Genomic DNA, 24,596 nt, shown 5'->3' with positions numbered 1-24,596 from the left:
GATGCCCCTCTAACTTCAGGTTCAAAATCCGAAATCTATCTCTACTGGATTGGGCAGCTGCTGAAATTTCTGTTAAGCTCTTTTAAGACTTCTAGCTGATATTTTCCACCTGGATTTCTTTGAGTTTTACTCAACACTTGCACATGTCAGGGATCAGCTCAGAATTGAACTGAAGTTTATATAAAGGTTTGGGGGCCTTTCTCTCTGTGCCATTAGTGGGTATATCTCACTCAATTTCCAAGCAGCCTCAAACTAACTCCTCTGGCCACTAAGACTGTGGTTTTCTTCTTGAGTTCTATCTGTCCTCTACCTTGCAGATCAGCGACTGTTCCTAAGGGAAAAATCATTTAAATGTGGATCTTACCCAATGTGGTACCCCTTATCCAAGAATCAAAACCTTTCCAGTTTCTGACTACTTTTAGTCACTCTCCAATGCTTTCAAACTTTTTTCCTTCTTAAGTATTTTCCAATGTTTATAATTGTTATTGGCAGGAGGAGCAGTGCAATAGAACCCACTCTGTCATTTCCAGAAGCCAGAGCCTTGACAAGCAGAAGAAAATTCTGATGCACTCTCATTTCCCAATCTTTTCTTTTTATGATTAATGGTGTTTTCAAGCCTCATTTAAGAAATTCTTTCCTATCCCAATGTCATAAATACAGCTTGTATATTTTATTCTAAAAGTATTTAAAAACAGTTTGGCCTTTAATTTACTTGGATTTCATTTCTTGTGCATGACTTAAAGTAGAAATCTAATTTTCTTTTATTTTTACAAGCCGATGAACAAATTTTCCCAGTACCATTCTCAAAGAGTCCACCCTTTCTACTCTGGTTCATGAAGATTGCTGTCATAAATCTAGACTCATACATATCTCAGCCTGTTCCAGGATCTCTCTTCGGTTTCGGTGTTTGTCTATGCCTATACTCATACTGCAATATCTTAATTATTACGTCTTTATAGTAGGTCTTGTTATCTGGTAGAGCAAGTCTTTCCACTTTGTTCTCCAATATTGCTTTGCCTAGTCTTGGCCCTTTGTTTTTTCAAATAAATTTTAGAATCAATTTGCCAAGTTCCATGAGAGCCCTGCTTGGGAGAACTGACGTCTTTAAAATATCAACTCTTCTCACCCACAAATTTTGTAAATTTTTCATCCATTCTAGTGTTCTTTCATGTCTTTCTAGAAACTTTTATAAACTTTCCACAAAATATATGCTTATTATACTGCATATTAAAATATCTTCATAAAACTTTATTTTCTCAAATTATCTTTCCATCCAGTTTACCCCAATTTATTCTGCCAGATTAAATGAATTTCATCAGAAGTCTTCACTGAAGCTATAAATTCTAAGATTTACTTTATAATATACAATCTAAAGGACAATAATAATTCAATGCCCTCATTTGTAAACCACTTTTTTCATGTCATGGACTTATCAAGTAATTATCTTATCGTATCTACTTACCAAGAAGCTCCATGGTCTCTACTTTCAGTGTCCAGGAAATTCGAGTCCAAAAACATATCCTTGTAGATGCGACCAACTAGGCAATACATATCTGAAGCAACCTGCCCTTCACTCTGCACCAGGGGAATCATAATGTCAAGAGCTCTTACTCTATCTCCAGGGAGATTTCTCCTAAGGTAGGGAAAGAAAACATCATTGTTTCAATACAGATTATAGGAGCAATGCAGGGTAATTATCTTTTTAAAATTCTATTTGATATGTTGGTTCACATTAGTGTAGTTTGGCAGGATAAAGACAACAATGAGATTTTGAGAGTCACTTGTAAACCTCTGTCCTAAGTCTCTCTTGTCTTTTTCATCCTATTGCATGTCTACTGGGTCTAACAAGGATCACTTCTGTGCTGCTTTCCTGATCGTGGTGATGGATTTGCACTTACTTATCTAGAGTCCTTCTAATTTCATGGTCCATAGGTTCATGATCCACAGGTTCAAGGGCATGGAGTGATGAGGAATGGTCTGTGGCCTTAAATGGGGCAGTCAAGTAATCCAAACACAGCCCAAACCCTGACTCTAGGTTTCAATGGCTTTTGCTCCAAAACACTATGCAAACTCAATTCACAGACAACACCAACAAACTGACTTTAACCCAAGAGTTGCCCAATGTCTTTGTGCCTAAGACATCTAAGAAAGAAGTTTATGTAGCTTATTTCAAAATAGCAAGTATATGGAGATTTTGGCTTAGGTCATGATATCACAGTTCATGAGATCAAGTCCTGCGTTGGGCTCTGTGCTGACAGTGAGACGCCTGCCTGGGATTCCTCTCTCTCTACCCCTCCCCTACTTGTGCATGTGCGTACTCTCTCCCTCTCTCTCTCTCTCAAAATAAATAAATAAACATTAAAAAAATAAAATAGCAAGTATGTATAGACTATTCTCAAAACCAGATAAAAATCTTCTTAAAAATTATTCTTGGACCTTGAAAACATGCTAAGTAAAAGGAGCCAGTTATATAAAATCTTACATATAATATAATTTGATTTATATAAAATGTCCAGAATAGGCAAATCTGGAGACTAAAAGTACATTAGTGATTGCCTAGGTCCAGGAGATTTTGGGGGGGAAAGGGAGAGTGATTGCTAACAGGCAGGGGGTGTTCTTTTTGGGGTGATGAAAAAGCCACAAAACTTATTGTGCTGATGGTCATACAATTCTGTTACTATATTAAAAACGACTGAATTGTACACCTTAAATAGGTCAACTATATGATATATGAATTATATTTCAATAAAGCTGCTATAAAAAGTTATTGCTATTCTTCACTATGACTTTAAATAGACCTGTCTATGAAATTACTTTTTTTACTTTGTCCTAAATACCTTGAGCTTATAATAACACTTCATAAAAATATGCTTATCAATTCATTATATTGTATTATAGAAAAGGCAAAGATAAAACACAGATGAAGAAAAATATAAGAGGTTCTTATGGACACTCATTTTTTATTTCAAAATAGAACATATTCCATTCCATCTTTCAGAAAAGGTTTATCTGAGAGCCAGCTGGAGCTGGTAATCTCTGGAGGCCTTACTCACTTGGTCAAATCCAAAGAAACTGATGTTTAATAAATGGGGAAATGAAATCTACTTTGATTCCACATTTATTGATAAAGTCAGCAAGTTCTACAGTTTGGGTGGATAAAGAAAGAAAGGAACAATCTCTGGTTGAATAGCATGCTGACACTGTTCTTTGTAGACAGAGGCAGGAAAACCCTGGGATGAGGAACACAGACATCACCATCAGCCGATCTAGGTTTGAGCCTCAGGTTTATGACTTGTTAACTATGGGCCTTGAAGAAAAGTTATCCAACTTTTCCCAACTTCAGTTTCCTCATCTATAAAATAATCAAGACTTGAGGTGCCTGGGTGGCTCAGTCAGCTAAGCGTCTGATTTTGGCTCAGGTCATGATCTCGCGGTCCATGGGTTCAAGCCCCACATCGGTCTCTATGCTGACAGCTCAGAGCCTGGAGTCTGTTTCAGATTCTGTGTCTCCCTCTTTCTCTCTGACCCTCCTCTCTTGTGCTCTGTCTCTCTCTCTCTAAAAAATAAATTAAAAATAAAATAATAAAAATAAAATAATCAAGCCTTAAGTGACACATGGGAAGTGCCCTGGAGATACAACATCCCTCCTTTTTCTTTTTTTCATTCTCTTCAGCTGTGGAAACCACATATATATTCAACTTGCCATCAGGGAAGAGTACAGCACAACGAACGAGCTTTGGACAGTTCAGTGCTTTGGGCTTCTCCGCAGCCAGAGCATGGATGGCCTCCCTGGTGACTGTAGAAAGTGGCACTGAGGTGTGTGCCATGATCCGGACAGAAGGCACAGAGGCAGGACTAGATGTAGGGGTGTTCACGCTGGTCTTAGCAGACTCACGGATACATGCCCTACAATGTGGCCAATGGAGTTTTGATAATAACTGTGTTCAGAGCAGTGGAAATGAAAATATTCTTTGGTTAGGAATATGTTCACCTAGACATAACTACTCTTACCTTATTTAGTAAATTTTTAACTGAAAACTACTTGGTGGTGAGGATATCTGCCCAAGAACAACATCATGTTCATGCAATTGAAAAAAATTCTAAACAAGTACAAATAGCAAATACAAACTCTGACAGAGAAGAGAAAGAATTTTAAGAATTTAAGTTGACAAATTGTGAGGGCCTTTTCTTTTTACTGAAAACATTAAGTGTATATGCCTCTAATATTTCATATGGTTGAAGTAGAAATATTAATATTACATTCTAATAGGGAGTGGCTGCAATGCTATGGTGAAAACATACCCTAGAAAGAATATGCGGGTTATAAAACAATGTGTTAGCACACTGTGGACAGCAAGGTTTTTTTCTTACCTATTCAGTGCAAATGCATAATGAAACTTCACATGATGATGGGAAGCCAAATCAAAGGTTGGCAGCTTTTCTAACGTCTCTACCAGCTGCACAATAGAATCATAGTCCTTTCAAACAAGAGGAGAGTAACACAGAATTAAACCATTAGGAAAAAGTTCTGACAACGAAATGCTTTCTGATAATCAGATACGTGAATCTGAGAAGGGTTTTAAAAAGAGAACTCAAATCCATGGAAGACTTTGAGGAATCTAGAACCAAAAAGAAACCTTTTTTTTTCTGCTTAAATAATAAATTTGATTATATAGATAAAAACATTAAAATACAGAGTTACCACATCTGACCCCTCTTCCCCAAATAATAAGCCATCTAGCATGATAATACTATTCTAACTATGGATAACTTACTTCTCCGTGGAGCCAGATTCCGGGTATACAGTGTCTCATCAGTTACTTTCAAAGAAATAATTTTTTTTAAGAAATATTTTTGAAACATCCAGGACATGGAGCAACTGACTGAGCTTCTGTCATATGTAACAAGATGATAACGTGTTAAGCTACCCTAGTCTTGGGACCCTAAGTACTACACCCCTACATGTATGTAAATTTCTGTTGTCTTCATAAAGCTTTACTTGGGCCTGAAAGGCTGGGAATAAGGAACCAGAAGTCATTTACATTTTACACTAAAAATCTAACAGCAAATCCCCAACTCAGAGAGGATTCTATTTACCATATTTAAAAAAATGTAAGACAGATCAATAAAACCATATGGTATGTTGGTGTGTTTTCCATGATATATTTAAAAAATTATTTTCATAATCAATCAGTTGCATATGTCTTGCTTCTAGCTAGTCAGATCTAGCACTATCAGTTTTAAACCACACAATTTTAAGGAGTAAGAGATATGTCAAGAAAGCCCCCCACATTTCTGCTATTCGCCAAAACAAACTTTTCACATACTGACTGATGGGTGTGTCTGAGGCTCACAAAATAGAATCGACTATCCACAGATTAAGTATGCATGCAAATTTTTTTTTGTTCTTCTGGCAGAAAAAGACCTTTACCATACAAACACCTCATTACACATTCAAGGATAGTTAACTCATAGGAGTCTTTTTTCATTTATTATAGATTTTCAGGATGGAAAGCTTAGCAAAGTCAATAAACAATCACATGTAGTGACACGAATAACCTCTTAGCTCACTGAAATTTGATGTTAACTCTCCCTTTTTCCTCCAACATGCTACATGATGAAGATTTTACATTAAGCATCTCCTCACCTGGATATCTCTGTAGGAAAGTAACAGGTTTATGACAATATCTGCCGTTAAGACTTCAATATTATCTACTCGCTGCCGAATTCTTGCCAATTCAGCTGCCAATTCTTTACCAGTGTATAAATTACGAGCTTTCCTGATGTCATTGAGTATAGATTCCCGGAAATACTGGCTGGTGGGAAAACACACATTTCAAAGAGTTAATATACTAGAAAGGATTCCAATTAAAAGCAATGATTCTATAAGGAAATGAAATTTGCAGCATTAGTAGCTTTCAGTTCACAAGGTACAGAGAATGAACACCTCAGAGATCGCGCATTATTGAGAAATTTGGGAGTCCTTTTTTTAGCACGCTGCTTTGCTTCAGAAAGAACTAGGCAAAGATACTGCATCTTACTGAATTTTCCAACAAACCGCCACGTACCACGTGAGATGCCAAATCTTTTCCTTGTACTGTTGTGAATACGAATTGTTCCAAATAAATCAGGTGCGCCTAAGATTTGAATACATCCTTTACTTTCTGACTCAGCATCATCGTTTATTTACATAAGTGATCGTGCTTAACTAAAATATAAAATTGCTGCCAGCAACTTTGGCAGAGTTCTTACTCCTATACTAAAAGGGCCCGGGACATTTATTCTGATACTGTTTCTGTACTTACTTTGAATATATTTTTTATCTCTACCATTATTAAATAGTTAGCAGTCTTTTTTTTGTTCTCCTTTCTGGTCTCAAGTTGTTCTGTGAATAAAGTGAACTATGCGGCATCTATTTTTATCTACTTAGAGGATATCATACTTTTATATTCCTGGTTCTTGGCTTGTGCCACCTCTACGAAACCTCTGATAAGGTGCATAGCACTCTGTGATCATCACCGAGAGGCATTATTCCACTTTACCTGGAACTGGCTTGTGCCACCTTCAGAAGTTGAATGAAACGGTCCACAAGAGGTAAGCAAATGGGTCCAAGAAGCAGCTCGAAGTTCGGTTGCATGAGCTCTGTCAACCCCTTCATGAAGCTGCTGTCACAGCAGTAGACTTTGTTATGTGGAGTTATCATGTACGGAACGAATGTGTAGTTCCCAGTGCACATCTGTGGAAAGAGGAAGGGCCGGGAGGTGGTGAGCCAACCTGGAGACCCCACACTCATGAAACCCCAAGTCCTACTGCAGTGACTCATTTTCAACAGTAATCCTGAAAGTGAAGTAAATAGAAAAACCTCATTTCTTATTTATGACCTATGAAAAGGGAAATTCCCTCCAATTTCTTTAATTGCTTACTTTAAATAATTAGGGCTTACAGATGATGCAAAAAAAAAAAAAACAACTCATAAAAAACACAGTGGGGCACAGCTTCCATCAATTAATTAAATATTTATTCACCATTTCTCACAGCTAAGCCACTGTGATATATTCTGCAGGAAAAACAGAGTCGTTTAAAACACAGCCTTCAGCCTCTGTGGAACTTAAAATTTGATCACAGAGACGTAGTCTAAATACATGACAAGAATAAGAGCTAACGTTAAGGGCTGTCCATCTGACAGGCGAGGCTGTGAGTGATGTCAGAACAACCAGTCTACTCTGTCATGGTCACGGCTCCATTAGCCACCTCTGTTACGAAAACTAGAGACCCAGAAGTTTTCCTTGTTACTTCCATTTCCCTCACCACCCAGATCCTAACAAAGTCCAGTCTACTTTCCCTCCAGTATAGAGCTCATATTTGTCCATTTCCCTCCATCTTCTCTGCCCGCATGGCAGACCACGCCACCAACATACCTGGCCTGAGCCACATCCCTGGCCTTTAATTGGTCTCCCTGCTTCTACTCTCGCCCTCCAATCTATTGTCTACCCAGCCATCAAAGTGATCTTTCAACAACCTATATCAGATCACTTCCCTCACTGCGTAAGGCCCCCTCTCTCGCTGCTGGGATGAGGATAAGACATGTCCCCGTGGCCTACAACGGCCTGGCCATCCAAATCCTGCTTCTCTCTCTGGCCTCAGCCCCTGCCTCTCTCCACTTACTCATCCCCACCTTCTATTGATTCCCAATGATGCCAAGTGAGGGAACACTGCTGCAAACAAAAGTAGAGCTGGGAAGAAGGAAGAGGAAATAGGACTGGACATCCCTCAGTAAGGAAGTCTGACCAGATCTTAGAGCTCAGGGAAGGGAGTGGATGCAAAGCTAAGGGTTTTAAACTGTATGTGCTGGGCAGTGGGAATCACGGACAGATTCAGAGCAGGAAAGAAAACATAATCACAGCCTTAAATGGGGCTACCTAAAAAGAGTGGTACCATTAACAAAAACAGTAAAAAAGCAGAACCAGGCTGAATTATTTATGAATATATTACAGTCAGGGGCACTTGTTATAGATCAGGTAATAAATCACAAAGAGAACCTGACTTCCAGGTAATATAGAGAGGAATTTCAAGAGGTTGATATCTGATTTGGGGTGGGAAGGGTGAAATGTTCACTATTAGGAAGGCTGTGACTTAAGGGGAGCTGAGCCCCTAAAGTGAGAATGTCCAAAAGATAGTAGGAAATACATGATTAGAATGTCAAAAGCGTTTCCAACAAAAGTACAGACCTGGGAAGTATTTGGTGTGGTTGAATCTAAGGAAACACAAGAGACCTCTAAGAGAAAAGCCACAGAGAGAGAAAGAGAGAGAGAGAGAAATAAAGGCAGAGGGCTGAGAAGTAGAATGAGCTATGTGGGAAACCCCATCACTGTTCTGGGGAGCACAGAGATCCCAGACTGCAAGATCCTAGCCATTTCAGCATTACGGGCAACAACACATCTCTTACCCTTACAACTAAACATACAAGAGCAAACATTGACTCACCACTTGCACGTGCCAAGGGCTAAATGGTCACACGCTCCCCACAACCCACAGAAGAAGGTGCTACCATTTCTGTTTTACAGGAGGATTCAGATTAGGCTAATGGAGGTCATGCAGCTGGTCTGTGATGTGTTTGGGACTCCAGCCTACGCCATAATCGTTAGAGGGCTCGGCATCCTCCTGAATGGCCTCTACCTGCTGACACACCAACACTTTGCCTCAGGTCACTTTCATGGACCCCTGCATGAACCAAGCTACAGCCTCACAGCAAACAGACGAGAAGTGACAACTGCTCTTATGGCCAGACTGAATTATTTATGAACATATTCTATGAGGCACTTGTATGTCTGGGAGTGGAGCTGAAACAGGACCTGACTTTCACTTAAAGTATGAAAAGAACTTCCAGAGGTTGAGATTTGATTTTTAAGTCAAGTACATTAAATTATTCCTTTCTTAAGTTCTCCTTCATGGAACAATAATTTGGAAGACTAGTCAGGAAGAGGAAAATTAAACATATCCTGTTTCTAAAATGTTTCCAAGGGGCACCTGGGTGGCTCAGTTGGTTAAGTGTCCAACTTCGGCTCAGATCATGATCTCACAGTTCATGGGTTCAAGCCCTGTGTCGGGCTCTATGCTGACAGCTCAGAGCCTGGAGCCTGTTCTGGAGTCGGTGTCTCCCTCTCTCTCTCTGCTCCTCCCCCTGCTCATGCTCTGTCTCTCTCTGTCTCAAAAAAACTAAAACATTGGAAATATTTTCTGTTTCCAAATGCTTATAGTATATCCCCCAATGTAATCCTTTTCACCGGATTCACTGCCTAAGCAGAAAAGAAAGGCAAGTATACCAAGAGGTTGTTTCCTAAGGTTTCTAGAGTTTTAACTGTGAGTGGGTTATAAAGGAGCAATAGAATCAAATGTACCTGTTTTAGATAAGTACTATAACTCAAAATTTAAAAAGAAAATGCTCTGAATCTTCCAAGTCAAAAATTAGAATCGATGAAAAGCCAATAAGCCAGAAAAACATTATTAGTGTTTCAAAATATTTTTCTGCTGCTGCTGGACCAAGTTCTGTACCCTCAGAAGCCTTAATACCACGTGTATTTGTGTATAAGACATGAAACAGGATACAGAACGATTGAAATACTGGGCACTGGGTAATAATGCGTCTGTGTAAAACTAATCCCGGGAAAAGATGACTCTCAGACGTCTGAGTATGTATCAGCACTGGAGGGGTAAAGAAAGTAAAATGAGAGTCTTGCACACAGCAGAGAAAAATGTATTCCTGCGACTGTCTTCTTCAAATCCTGTGGAATAAGGCTTCAGAATCCTTGTTGAAAATAACCAGCATGCCAAGGTTTTTCTAAGTTCCTGGCCTCACTGCACGTTTTGGAGTCTCTTCCCTGTTTCTAAGGCAATAAGTACATATTTTTTTCAATTCCCCATTGTTGGTGTCCAAACAAAGTGGAGGTTGATAAGCTGCAGGAGGCACATGGATACTACCAGCCCTGAACTAAGAGACAGCACAGTGAGCCTGCAGGGGTGGCAGGGGTGCGGGGGGAGCCAGTATGAAGTTTGGTGGTGAACTGTGTTTCTTTAAAAGATACCACCATGGGGCGCCTGGGTGGCTTAGTTGGTTAAGCGTGACTTTCGCTTAGGTCATGATCTCGCAGTTCGTGGGTTCAAGCCCCGCGTCGGGCTCTGTGCTGACTGCCAGCTCAGAGCCTGGAGCCTGCTTCAGTCTGTGACTCCCTCTCTCTCTGACCCTCCCCTGCTCACGCTGTCTCTCTCTCTCTCCCCTAGAAATAAATAAAACATTAAAAAATTAAAAAAAAAAAAGATACCACCTGCTGAGAAAAGCACTTTTTTTTTCAAAATGATGAAAACTAATAATACGGGGATATTTATTTCCCGGGTTGGCTCACTTATAACTTAGAAATATTATTGTTGCAATTTCTGTTTATGGGATTGCTATTGTACCCAGAGTTTAAAATAACTGATAAATCCAAAGCAAATTAAAAAAGAAAACACTATGTGATCAAGAACAAACATACCTCAGGCATAACAACTGCCTCTTATTAATAAGGTACCAATTCTAAAATATTTAAAGCTGCTTCTTGAAAAAGAAAGACCACATTTCCTTGCATATCAAAGCACTGAGGCGTGTTCGTAAAATGACCACAGCTATCTATCTCTCTGGCTCGTGCCAGTGTTCAGGGCTATAAAAATCTGCAGTTCAAAATCTAGTCTTATTCTATTATCATCACTTAAAAAAAACACACTGACTCTGTTTCTCAATTTTTAAAATCTACATAAAGGTGAACATAAGCATTCAAACATATTGAAATATATGCTCAAAACACTCAACTTTGATAAGGATGCCCAGCAGCTGAAATCCAGCAGCTAACTCAGGGGAACAGGTGACCAGTTCATAATGTACAATATTCCAGTCACCTTGTAACCTGGCTTCTCCACATGTGTGACTCATCAGTGGGCATGGTTAGCAATTTCCTACCATTTAGGTCTCAGGTAAATGCCACCTCCCCAGAAAGACCTTCTGGGACCACGTGATGCATGGCCACCCACTCTTCAGCACATTGTCTTGCATTTAATTTTCTTTCCTTTTTTTAAAGAATTTTTAAGCTGATTTATTTTATTTTGAGAGAGACAGAGATAGCATGAGTTGGGGAGGGACAGAGAGAGAGGAAGAGAGAGAATCCCAAGCAGGCTCCACACTGCCAGCAGAGCCCGATGCAGGGCTTGAACCCATGAAGCCATAAGATTATGACCTGAGCCAAAACCAAAAGTTGGACGCTTAGCCGGCTGAGCCACCCAGGCGCACCTCCTTGCGTAAATTTTCTAATTTGTGTCTCTGCTTATTTGTTTCCAGCTAGACTCTGGCACCTGTCATTTGCTGTGTCATGGAGCAGTTATGAATCTGCTTGCTTCCACTTTCAGTCTCCACAGTGAATCCCTGTGGCATCCAGCCCAAAGCCTGGCACACAATACATGATCAATATTTGTTTAATAAAACTGCAATGCTAAATAGATGCCTGAAGCAATAATTGCTCATTTCCCATCGAGATGTGAAGACTAAAAGTGCATAATGAAAACATTTTGTGGCACTGAGTCTCTGACTTGGTGCAATCTTAACACTAAGTTTTAAACTTTCTGATCGAAGGACAAACTACCAACTGTACTCTTAATCTTACTATCTTAAATCAAACCATGTGCAGATCTTTATGTAGGGTGCTATTTCCAATCTAAGTTGTAGAGATACGTTCTTTAAGGTTTTTAAATGCTGGCTAATTTTCCAAATGAAAAATACAACCACTAGCATAACAAGGCTGATTCCTTTATATATGATATTGTATCACTTTTCTTCATGCATTTTTAAAATTTGAAATTTACTTTTATCAGTTTTTAACTCTTGTTTACTACTGCATGGAAAGTACGAATTCTGTAGTGTAGCCTCAAAGACAGACTAGACTCAGGAACTGAAGCCAATCTGTATAGATAAACAGATAATACATAGACATGTATCTATGCATGTATGTGTATATATGTGTATTATTTGTACTTATAATTTGTGCCATATAATTTATACATAGATATATATATCTATATGTGCGTACATACAAACATATGTACATACACATACACATATATGCACATGTGTGCATATGCTACAAAACTGGATATATTATGGAAACATTTTTTATTCCAAAATATAACTATATATGCTAAAAGAAAATAGGCATTGGGGCGCCTGGGTGGTTCAGTTGGTTAGGCCTCTGGCTCTTGATCTCAGCTCAGGCCATGATTTTCACAGTTCGTGGGATTGAGCCCTGCGTCAGGCTCTGTGCTGACAAAGTAGAGCTTGCTTGGGATTCTCTCTTTTCCTCTCTCTCTGCCCGTTCCCTGCTCTTGTGTGTATGTGCTCTCTCTCTAAAATAAATAAACATAAACAAAACAAAACAAAAACAAACAGGCATCAGTGTCATCTCCCACTATTTATAAATTTTCACTGTAAGGAGATATTTAGATAAAATAACCATATTTATATTGATACATCAGCAACTCCAAAGAAGAAAAACAGAGATAGAAATTAATAATTTGTGGAGATTAAAAAAAACCAATCCATTCTGTTGATGGAACAGAAATGATAAAAAATTTCTGGAAGAGTTAGGGAAAATACTCACAGTATTCTTCTGGCAAATGATTTCCTAAAAAATAAGAAAAGACAAAAAAAAAAGAAGTTAATACAAAGTTAATTTGATAATTCAATTAACTATTTGATGTAGGAAAATCTGCATTAATAATTTTATTAGCAATTACAAATTCCAGGAAGTATAGCATACATTCGTTCCTGTGTCTGAAAAATGTATAATCTGATGGAAATGAGGAAACAGTACAAACATTGTAAAATCCAAAAACTGAATAAAAATCATTCTTGCAGAATATGTATGAATTATCAGCCACAATCTTTCTGGGAAAAGGTTAGAAGGAATTCACTTTCCCTACATACAACCTCATTTACACCCCAGGAGGGGACCATGCAGATGCTGGCTCCTGGGAAATCAAGGGTATTGGCCACTCATCAGAGTGGATAAACCCACACATACATAAGGACACTGGACAATAAAAAGTCACAGATACAACTTACACACTGTTCAATAAAAAGTGGGATGTGAGAAATACACTGCAGGTAGTGTCTGTCTTCTAGGTTGAGAGGAGTGAGATCATGCAAATAATGTAGCTAGACTGTGTCAGGGGCATAGAAAGCTCTTGACAATGCAAGCTCTCATTATCATTATTTCTAGTTGTTTAAATGATTAGAGACATGGAAGAGATAATCTGGAAAAGTCTATGGCATAAAGGCTTCACTGAGGTTGGGGAATCATGACTTAGAAAGAAAAATGGGCCAGAATTTTGGAAACGATGGCATGTATGTTGTCATGGAAACAGGAAATGTGAGGCTTTTGCGGAGCCTCAAGGGTGGGTCCATCTGGCTAAGGAGAAGAGCTAGATCTGGTGAGGTAAGGGAGGAGCAGAGGAAGAGTTCAAGTCCCAGCTGACCAGCTATCCTTCTTCATCCCAGGATCAACGTGGGGGAAAAGGGGAGCTGACAAGGGTTTTGACTTAAAGCAGCAGGTAAGATTTTTGAACGTTTAAGGATAACAGATGAGTAAATAAAAATCTATAGAGGAAGGAATTGTACTGGGTAATTTTGAGAGCCATAAAGATGTGTATATAAAATACTAAATGAGGCCCTTCAATACTTCACAATCTTGTGGATTAAAAAAAGGGGGAAAAAGGACATAAAGGACTTGTACACTTTTAAAAAGAAACACCACATGCCTGGGTGCACATGTGTGTACGTACACACATAGTAAGTCTGAAGGGCAATACTACAGCAAGGGCTTGCATTTCCAAGAGAAAGAAGACGTTACTAAGAAGTGAGGAAGTCTGGGAAGACCAGCAGAGAAGGTGAAATTCAAGATGAGTCAAAGAGGACAGACAACTTTCAGAAGCAAAATTTAGGGATCCAAGCCAGAGGACCAGGAACAGCAAAGGCCCTTTTAGGGAATGATAGAAATTATGATTGGGGGCTAGAGAAGACAGTTCATTTGGGGAAGTATAAAGAAGAGAGTTAAAGAGGTATTTGGAAAAGACCTTGAATTTGATCACTGGATCTAAAAGAAAGTTCATTTTGGCATGGACCAATAATATTAGAAAGTTATTTGGGGCCTTACTAAAGAAGGCCTTGAATGCCAAACAAAGTACTTTGTGAACAGTTGGCAGTCAGCATGTTTTTTAAGGTGAGCGATATACATAAAGAATTATCAGTATACATTAGGACCCTGTAATAGCAAAGGCTGGGAACAACACCAATGTCTACCTAGTAGAATCTGGTTAAATAGATGACGGTAACTCCATATAATGGAATATAATACCACTGAACAAAGAATGCAGAAGTTCTTTGTGCAGTGATAGGGAAAGATCTCCAAGATATACTGTTAAGTGAAGAAGAAAAAAAAAAGCAAAGAACAGAATGGTGTTTAATCTATGCTCCTATTTATGTATAAAAGGGAGAAAAAGAAAATTCTAATTTCTACATTTATAAAATCTCTCTAGACGAATATACAAGAAACCAATAACAGTGGTTGACAATAAAGAGGGGAGCTGGCTGGGTGGGGGAAAAAGATGAGAGAATGCCTTTTCACTATATATACTGGTGCACTTTTTTTTTTAATTTTTTAAGCTTTGTTTATTTTTGAGAGGGAGAAATAGAGAAAGAGAAGCACAAGCAGGGGAGGGACAGAGAGAGGAGACACAGAATCCAAAGTAGGCTCCAAGCTCTGAGCTGTCAGCACAGAGCCTGACACAGGGCTCGAACCCACAAACCATGGGATCATGACCTGAGCTGAAATCAGATGCTTAACCGACTGACCACCCAGGTGCCCCAAATCCTGTTGCACTTTTAAATTTTTGTATCACGTGAACATATTACCCAATAAGGGCAAATACATAAAAGATAAACCTTGTTAAAGTTTGAAAAAAATACTAATTAGATGGCGGTATTTAGTATTGGAGGGGAAAAAGTATTTAGGTGGCATTGCAAATGTACAGGGATGTCAAAATATGGGCTTGGACGATAGCGGTGCCCGGAGGATGGAAATCAAGAGACAGATGAGTGACGCTGTGGAAGAAGGTGGAAAGTAGCTCTTCCCACAAGTGTTTCACAGGTAGTCAGTGCATCCTTTCACCCCTTCCTCTCTCTCTCTCTCTCTCACTCTCTCTTTCTCTCTCTCTCACACACACACACACGGACAATGGTTCATGAAAGAATAAATAGAAAAAATTTTTTTTAAATGCTGGATAATCACAAAGCCAGAAACACAGTATGCAGAATTTTCCAAACTTGATTTATGGAGCATCTCTTCAAAGTAGCAAACCACACTCTTTTGAACACAGCTCTCTTGTGATAGTAACATCCCTTCCACCCCACTTTAAGTATCAAGGGAATGCCCTTCTCTTCACCCTCTATCACACAGCATCCTCTGTGCATTGCATAAGAAACTTGTTCTCTTTGAAGCTGCCCTTTACTGGCTTCAATGACACCAATCTTCCCAATAGTAGATAAATGTCCTTATTTCTGCTACCATCACTCCTTGTACAGACTCTCTATGACAGCACTTACTTGCTCATTGTAAGTGCGTCATCATACGATTCCTCCATCTTACGTCATGAACAACCTGAGTGTTTTGTTCATCTTTGTACCCCACTAACTGCCTAGCAAATTGAATGGCATATAGTAGGTACTCAATAAAAGCATGAATAAGTTAATGAATGTATAAAATACTGAGCTATGAATCACAGTAGAAATGTGTAAGTCCTGGCTCCACTCCTGACTAACCATATGTCATTTTTCCTCTCTCTAATGTAACACCCTAAGAGTTGGGTTGAGTGATTGCCTGTCTCTTCCAACTCTGTGTTCTATCATCTGCTTTTGGCTAAAGGACTATCAAAGTGAGCACTGTCCTTGTACCACGGAAGGAGAGACACCTTCATGCCCAGCACAGGAGCTACGCTACTGCCCCTCTCTTCTGGTGCACTAGGAACAGGAATGGAAGCAGTAAAGGGAGCAGGGGGGAACGCTGGGCGGGCTGAAGGCCCCCTCTGCTAGGCACTGCAGAAAATGGGCCGCTCTTGGCTTAGAGCCAGCAAGATACACCTTCCTGAAGAATTTCTCATTGGAATAACAATCCTCTTAAATGTCTTCTTCGCTTTCATTTCATTTTGCATTATAACAAATTATGAAACTGTATTAAAATCATCCCCATGAAAAGTCTCCCCGTGAAATAGTAAGTGTGTGTGATGCCTATTTTGAACCAAGGAGAGTACAGAGTGCCGTGATTTACAAATCAGTGGTCGGTTATCAAGTAAGCAAGGTGCTCGTGGGGATGTCCAGGAGTAGCACTTACTATTAAAAGAGCGGAGGGTCAATGTTTCTGGTTCACTACTAATTTGTTAAACTACTTTATAGGGTCATATTTTCAGATGACTCTTGCCCTAACATTTACTGAGTGTGTAATTTATACTACTGGCTGTTAGGTGCTATTTAAAATTGCCATGGGGCGCCTGGGTGGCTCAGTCAGTTAAACGTTGGCTCTTGATTTTGCCTCAGATCATGATCTCATGCCCCAAGTCGAACTCTGCGCTGACAGCATGGAGCCTGCTTGGGATTCTCTCTCTCCCTCTCTCTGTCTGCTCCTCCCTCATTCGTGCATGCATGCACACACACTTTTGCTCTCAAAACAAATAAACATTTAAAAGATAAATAAATAAATGTGCTAAAAAGAATCCAGTAAAAATTCACTGTTTAAAAACATCAAACGATCTATTGAATTCTTTTAACCATTGCTTACATTTTGTAAAGGCTAAATGAATATAAATTGTTCTCTTGAAGGAGACAGAGTTTACTCACAGTTTATGATGTAACATTAAATGAGGCATGAACCCTGAAGAAAAAAAGTACTACTTGTGCATTTTAACTCGATACAAATAAATAGCAAACAAGACCTCACAAACAAGACCTACCTACTCAGGCAGACCAGTGAATGTTTAATCCATATTGAACCCATTGACGGAGAAAAAAAGAGGACAGGGAATAAATTTAAGACACAACTGCTGGGGCGCCTGGGTGGCTCAGATGGTTAAGCATCCGACTTAGGCTCAGGTTATGATCACATGGTTTGTGGGTTCAAGCCCCACGTCGGGCTCTGTGCTGACAGCTAGCTCAGAGCCTGGAGCCGGTTTCAGATTCTGTGTCTCCCTCTCTCTCTGACCGTCCCCTACTCTCTCTCGTTCTCTCTCGCTCTCTCTCTCTTTCTCTCTCAGAAATAAATAAAACGTTAAAAAATTAAAAGAAAAAGACACAACTGCTATGTTTCACATCACTGCATGGAAACTCCTCATCCAAAGTCCTTAGAAATAAGATGACAAAAAAAACTCCAGGTCCTTCCCAGTGAAACGTTTTGAGGATGCATTACTGCCCTACAACTTCATACTTGTCTGAAGTCCTTGGAGGTCTTCTCATTTGCACACCCCCTGGCTGTACCAGATACTCCCCCCAATTTTTTTTTTCATTTTCCAGTACCCTTTGATGACTAGATAGGGAAAGAAGACAAAAGAGACAATCTAGCCTGGGTCTCTTTGCAAGGGAAGACAAAGGCAGCTTTTGATGGTTACTTGGGACCATACAACTTTGAAGAGGTCATTTTAAGGATAAATACATGGAGCATCTCCAAAACTGGAAAGTATTTGTGCCTAGAATTTAGGTAATCGCAGCTAGGGGAAGGAAGTGGGAACAGCTGGTGTGGGGTTGCCAAGTTCAATTGATTCAGGCTGAGAGAAGCAGAACTAGCAAAGCAGTTTCTCAGCTTCCTGAAAGAGAAGGAACAAGCTGGGAGTTCCTGGCTGGGAAAGAACCTGGCCCCCAGCTGGTGACCTCTGGGTCTTCCCTTCTGATCCCTCTTCCCGTCCAAGGGGAACTAGGCAAGGGTTCCACCCAAGCTGGGTAAAAGAGGGTTATTTCTTATACCCGCTAGCTCCATCCTCTTACCTAAGTTCAATACTTCAAAATAAGACGAGTCTAGGAAATACCAAATGGGCCATTGTGAACACCCTGGGCCTCACCGAAAAGGTAGGATTCACCTTTACCCTTCAGCATGCTGCTACAACAAAGCTGAACCAGCTCAGGAAGAACACTCTAACACAGGTATCACAGAACTGGCCCATCTTTAAAGTTAGGAAACTAATTACATTTGTGCTTTCATGTTATGCTTGCATAAAACCTTCATGTTAAAAAAAAGCTCAATAATCTAACTTGAATCCAGAAAATCATATTCATAGGACATATGAAATCTGTATGCAGACTTAGAAGTATACATAATGATAAGTCAGACAAGATGGGATTTGCCCAGCTCTCACACTTACTGTGTGTGCCTCTAAGTCATTGTATCTCTCTGGGTTTATTTCTCATCTGTAAAGAAAGTATTTTTAATCTGCCTAATCAATGTAGAAAGTACCTAACTTGTCTATCTCAGATTGTGTTTCAAGAACAATTGAAATAAGCTCATAGAAGTACTTGAAGCATTTTAAAGACATATACAGCTTGAGTGTTAATACTATCAAAGCAAAACAACTCCAACTCAGTTCCTATTTTACCAGATCTAGAGATATCTTATACCTTATTGTTTTGTGATCAGGGGTAAGAACATATCCTTCTCTCGATATGAGCAGCTGTCAATTAAAACAACCTGTATCAAAAGTCAGGTTAAATTATAACAAAGCTGGAAAGTAATCCTAAAAGAAAATCTCATTCTCTTCTCCTTCCCTCTAAATTTTATTTTATGTTTAAATGGATATTTCTTTGTGGGAGAACTCTGCTGTAAGTAGAGATGTCTTTAAATGTGGCTGGGATGTTGAGGAGTGACATTCTACCCATACAGGATTTGAAACAGCTTTTTAACCCAAACTTCTCTTTATAATGTGTTCCTATTACAATTAACTTCCCCTTTTTTGACACCAGATGTTTCTCTCAGCAACACCTAACTGGAACAAATTATTCAAATGCAGGTATTTCTTATTTAAAAAAAAAAACTGTATTGTTATGTAACAACAGGCATGATGAATTTCTGTACAGTAAATTACATTTTTTGCATAATTTTCAGTAAAAATTTCAAAGATGCATTCTACAAGGACCTAAATAGGAAAATGGGTTGGCGTGCCACATAGATCAACTTGCACAGCAAGAATCATTTATTTATAATGAACAAAAGGGAACAGAATTCAGGCAAGTCTTGCCCCATTTGGGGGGGAGTCAGAAGGCCTTCAGACTCATATCATCAGTGGGCAGAAATATTCCTTCTTGCTGTTTAACGTATTCAGACTCATGGGCCTATGATGAAAGCCTCTCCAAATGAAGAAAATATCTGGTGCCAACTCAGTGATATGATGATATCTTCCATTCACAGTGTAGGATAGACTTCTTTCTCTCTTTGACAAAAACAGCAATTAGATACTAGAAATGGTGGGTGGGGGTGAGGAGGGTAATGGAGGAATTAGAAAGGAAAGCAAAGGCATAGTCTATCCAGTATACAGATAATTTCTTAGTAGGTGTAAGATTGCTAACTGACATGGAAGAAAAGTGGATTCTCCAAGCTCAGGCCCTTTCCAAAACCTCAGGGATGGATTCTATACCTGGGAAATCAACTCATGCTAGTTTGTCAATTCAAGACCTTCAGAGAAAATCTTGATAAAGCAATCCTCACATGTATTACTCATCTGCTCCTCCCCCCAAGTTATCTTTTTTCCCTCCTAATTTGATGTGGAATGATTATAGCTCAGATAAAAGGTAGACCATTCCTATAAGTAAGGAACATGATGGCTTCCTCTCTCAAGAGAAAGAAAAATCTCTCCATGAAACAATACGAAGGTTTGTGATGCTATGTTGAACCAGGGAGAGTACAGACTGCCAGGGTTTACAAATCAATGGCCAGTTATCAAGAAAGCAAGATATTTGTGGGGATGTCCAGGGGTAGCACTTAATAGTAAAAGGGCTCAGGGTCAAGGTTTCTAGTTCACTACTAAATTGTTAAACTACTTTATAGGATCATATTTTCAAACAACTTTTTCCCTAACATTTACTGAGTGTGTAATTTATACTACTGGCTGTTAGGTGCTATTTAAAAGTGCTGAAAAGAATCCAATAAAAACTCACTGTTAAACTAAAAAAAAAAAGAAAAGCCATTGGAAAAATACAAATTTTAATTTCATACGCAATTCAATCTAAAACTAAGTTCCTCTTAGTAATTAACTTCGGTTAGGGAGGTAAAACTTTAAGGAGAAGAACTGGCAGTGTAAGAGGGGAAAAAATTTATAGGTTTAAGAACACTGTGGAATCTGAGTAGATTCAACAAATACAAGTATAAATTCAACTTAAGTTCGAGGTATTTGTACCAAAAATTATCCTCGTGTCTTCACCAATTGACTAGAAATTGGCAGAATCACTGAAATTGACAGCAAGAACATTGCTGCTCTTTTCAAAACTATAACAATTTGGGGCACCTGGGTGGCTTAGTCGGTTGACTCATGATCTCACGGTTCATGGGTTCGAGCCCCATGTCAGGCTCTGTGCTGAACTCTTGCTCAGAGCCTGGAGCCTACTTCAGATTCTGTGTCTTCCTCTCTCTCTCTCTCTCTCTGCCCCTCCCCCATTCATGCTCTGTCTCACTCGGTCTCTCAAAAATAAATAAATGTAGGGGCACCTGGGTGGCTTAGTCGGTTGACTCATGATCTCACGGTTCGTGGGTTCGAGCCCTGCATCAGGCTCTGTGCAGGCTGCCAGCTCGGAGCCTGGAGCCTGTTTCAGAGTCTGTGACTCCCTCTCTCTCTGACCCTCCCCTGCTCACGCTGTCTCTCTCTCTCTCTCTCCTAGAAATAAAAACATTAAAAAAATTTTAAATAAATAATTGTAAAATGTAAAAAAAATTTTTTTTAAACTATAACTATTTGCTTTGAGTGGAAATGAATAAGTACCAGAAAAAGACTTAATATCCAGTTTCTCACAATAAGCTCTAAAGGAGACTGGGTCCCTCTACACCTGCAAGATAAAAGATCTTAAGTACTATGGAGCTGTCTGAATGAGAAATTATGATAGTTCTCAATGTTCATCATGTTGTAGCATGTGTCAGAATTCCTTTCCTTTTCAAGACTGAATAACATTCCATTTTGTGTATATACCACATTTTATTTTATCCATTCATCTGTTAACAGACATTTAAGTTACTTCTACCTTTTGCCTATTAGGAACAATGCTGCCAGAGGCATGGGCAAACAGACATCTCTATGAGATCCTGCTTTCAGGTCTTTTGGATATTCTGCCCAGGAGTAAAATTGTTGGATCATATGGTAATTCGATTTTTATTTTTTATTTATTTTTTAAAGGTTTATTTATTTTTGAGAGAAAGAGAGAATGAGAGAAGGAGAGGGAGACAGCACAAGTGTGGGAGGGGCAGAGAAAGAGCGAGAATGAGGCTCCTAAGCGAGCACTGCACCAACAGCAAAGACCCTGAGATGGGGCTTGACGTCACCAACCCTGTGAGATCATGACCTGAGCCAAAGTCAAATGCTCAACCAACTGAGCCACCCAGGTGACCCTGGTAATTCTATTTTTAATTTTTTCAAGAACGGTGTCCTGTTAAAAATCGACTCAGTAGGTTGAGCGTCTGACTTGGGCTCAGGTCATGATCTCATGGTTCATGAGTTCGAGCCCCACATTGGGCTCTGTGCTGACAGCTCAGAGCCTGGAGCCTGCTTCGGATTCTGCATCTCCCTCTCTCTCTGCCCCTCCCCACTCATGCTCTGTCTCTCTCTGTCTCAAAAATAAATAAACATTAAAAAACTTTTTTTAAAAAATCAATGGTTCTTAAAGTGCTACTTTACTGATGGTTTTACAAATTCTGGTTTGTGTGCCCAAGATTTCATTCGAGTCACATCCCAAGCTAGAAAATTCTAGATACACTGAGGCAGAGGCAGAGCTCCTGGCATCATGTGCTATATTCAGTGAGATGGTGAAGGAGTAAGCACGCAGATGCACTGCTGTAGAGAATGGTCTATTAAGGAAAATCCCATCTGTAAAATAACTTTTCAAGCAATGATTAAAAAGAAAAATACAACTAAATTTCTTGAAAAGGGAATAATCTCACAGAATCATTACTTTTCAACACAAGCTGTGGCACCACTAACTGATATGCATTTCAATCTCTAGAGAAACATTTATTCTGTAATAGATAAAATGGGAATAAAGCCTATCTTAGTGCAGAAAGAAAGATCCAAATGCATCTGAGCCTTTTTAATCACACTTAGAATGCAAGGAAAATAAATTAAAAACTATTTGGGGATTTAAATGCCCACAATATATGTAAATTATCTGCAAAGATATAGGAAAGAACAAAGTACTACAAACTTCTTCCTTTAAAAAAGGATTGTGAGATATTTCAACTATGAAAAAAGCATAGAAATCATCACATACTCATGGATATACCACTTGGACTTAGAAATCTAAAATTGCAGATAAACTTGAAGACTCTTGTCTTCTCCCCCAGTTCTATTCTATTCCTATCTCCCAAAGAGATAACTATTCAGAATTTGTTGTTTGTAATCCCCATGCACACATCTAACCTTTAAAACACAAAGAGGTATAAAAGTGCGGCCTTGCATGTTTTTAGATTTTGTATGGATGGTATCATACCACACACATGCTTCTGTAATTTGTTTTTTTCTGTCGACACTGTTTCTGAGATATACTGACAGTGACACATTAGACTCTAGTTAACTCATTTTAAGTACTCTAGAATATCCCACTAAATGACTCTACCAGGAGGTATTTATTCATTCTCTTGTTGATAGGTNGGGTATTACAAACAATGTTAATATAACATTCTTGATTAGATCTCCTTCTGTACACATCCAGAGACGTTGCCTGAGCCTCGGTGCTACACTCATCTGATAATATCAGGTGTTGCCAAATTGCTCTTTGGAAGTAGTGCCAATCCTACGCTGTCACCAGCAGCACCTGTCTCCTGCTGCGCCCAGCCTTGTCCTTGTCCTGGGCATTATAAGGGCTTTTAATTGTTGACTACCTGATGGTATGCAGTGGTGTTTCCTTGTTTTGTGTTGCTTTGTTTTTATAAGCAGCATTGTTTAAAGTGAGTGGGTAGTGGCCTGAAGAGAAGAATGGGAGCTGAAGAAAGGAAAAGGGAAACGAATCTCAGTAAGTAGAGCTGAGAGCTGTTGCTAGAAAAGGAATTTCTGCTGATAGAAGAAATGGCTCATTAGAACTATTTCCACACTCTATACAACAGCCATTCATTTTCCCCAAGTCCTTTCTGATGTCAGATGCCTTTCAGATGCCTTTCATGGGTCGACTCATTGGTTTGTCAAGTTCAGGCTTACTCTCCCATTTGGTGAGAGGCCCCGCCTGGATGGAAGTCTGATCATTTCTGTAACGCATGAAATGAACCTGAAAAAAACTGTTAGAGCCATTTCTTATTTTCAAGCAAATGTTAAGTCTTAGCAGAGTCTCATTAACATGCATATAAGAAGTTATCGTGGTATTTATTTAAAGAAAACAGTGAAAATTGTGATGTTAAAATGCTAAGGGAAACAACTATCAACTTCTTTCTCAAAGTGTAATGATCTCTTTCTGAAAAAAAATTAAATATTTCATTCTTACTGCAATAAGATAGTACTTGTGATTTCAAATGGATACAAATCTTACTGCAAGTACATGGTTTGATTAGACTCTAAATATGCTTTCATATGAAAACCCAGACACAGATTTCAATATTTTTATGGTTCCTATCAATTATTTTTTAGGAGCCTAAAGTTAAAATTTTTTTTTTCCTATGATTTTGTCCTGAGGATTTGTTGCCAAAGAGGAACTGCTCTCTTCAACAAAGAGCAGTAGATGAAAATAAAACTGGTGCCGCTGTACTTTCTAGATGGTCAAAGAATCACCCTAAGTGAAGCTAGATATGTGACAAGAATAGCATTCTCGTTCCGTCTGTGCCCTGTGAAAACAGGGAACTGATTCACTTTTATTTTATTTGGCTAATCTATACCTATTTTTATAATAACTCCTGTTCTGCCTTATTTCACAGAAGTTTTCTGTTGGCAGAAGGCAGAGATAACATCTATAATGAACTGCAATGGAAATTAATTACACACACACACACACACACACACACACACTTTCTCAGTAGCAGAAGACCAAAGAAATTTCTAGGGCTCAGAGGGAATTGTTAGATTGAAAAAAAATACTTTCTGTCCCAGGGAACTTTGTCCTTTGCAACCAGAGATTTATTTGGACTAGGATCAAGCTAAACAAACAACAACAACAATAGCAAAGAGCAAAAGCTTAAGCTAGCAGAAGGAGTAAGAGAAAAGAAAAGATGACTGCTGCACGGAACAATTCAGGGGGCAGACATAGTTGCTGGGTTTTCTCAATGAACACACTTAACAGGAAAGCTGGATATCCTTCTAACTAGAAG

At 39.1% G+C, this 24,596-nt stretch overlaps 1 protein-coding gene across 1 annotated transcript in view; it reads right to left on the bottom strand.

Moving 5' to 3' along the window:
* MAP3K5 (mitogen-activated protein kinase kinase kinase 5) overlaps nt 1–24,596 on the bottom strand; it is a 201,595-nt gene that overhangs the window by 108,817 nt on the left and 68,182 nt on the right. The window contains exons 3-7 of the mRNA XM_077776139.1: nt 12,678–12,701; nt 6,543–6,736; nt 5,648–5,816; nt 4,372–4,478; nt 1,463–1,633 (exon numbers count right to left, since the gene is read on the bottom strand). Coding sequence (XP_077632265.1) covers nt 1,463–1,633; nt 4,372–4,478; nt 5,648–5,816; nt 6,543–6,736; nt 12,678–12,701 — 665 coding nt within the window. The remainder of the gene's footprint in view (nt 1–1,462; nt 1,634–4,371; nt 4,479–5,647; nt 5,817–6,542; nt 6,737–12,677; nt 12,702–24,596) is intronic.

Source organism: Crocuta crocuta, unplaced genomic scaffold, assembly GCF_008692635.1.
Source record: "Crocuta crocuta isolate KB4526 unplaced genomic scaffold, BGI_CrCroc_1.0 scaffold25, whole genome shotgun sequence".
Classification (NCBI taxonomy): domain Eukaryota; kingdom Metazoa; phylum Chordata; class Mammalia; order Carnivora; family Hyaenidae; genus Crocuta; species Crocuta crocuta.
This window is presented reverse-complemented; position numbering and strand designations above follow the sequence as displayed.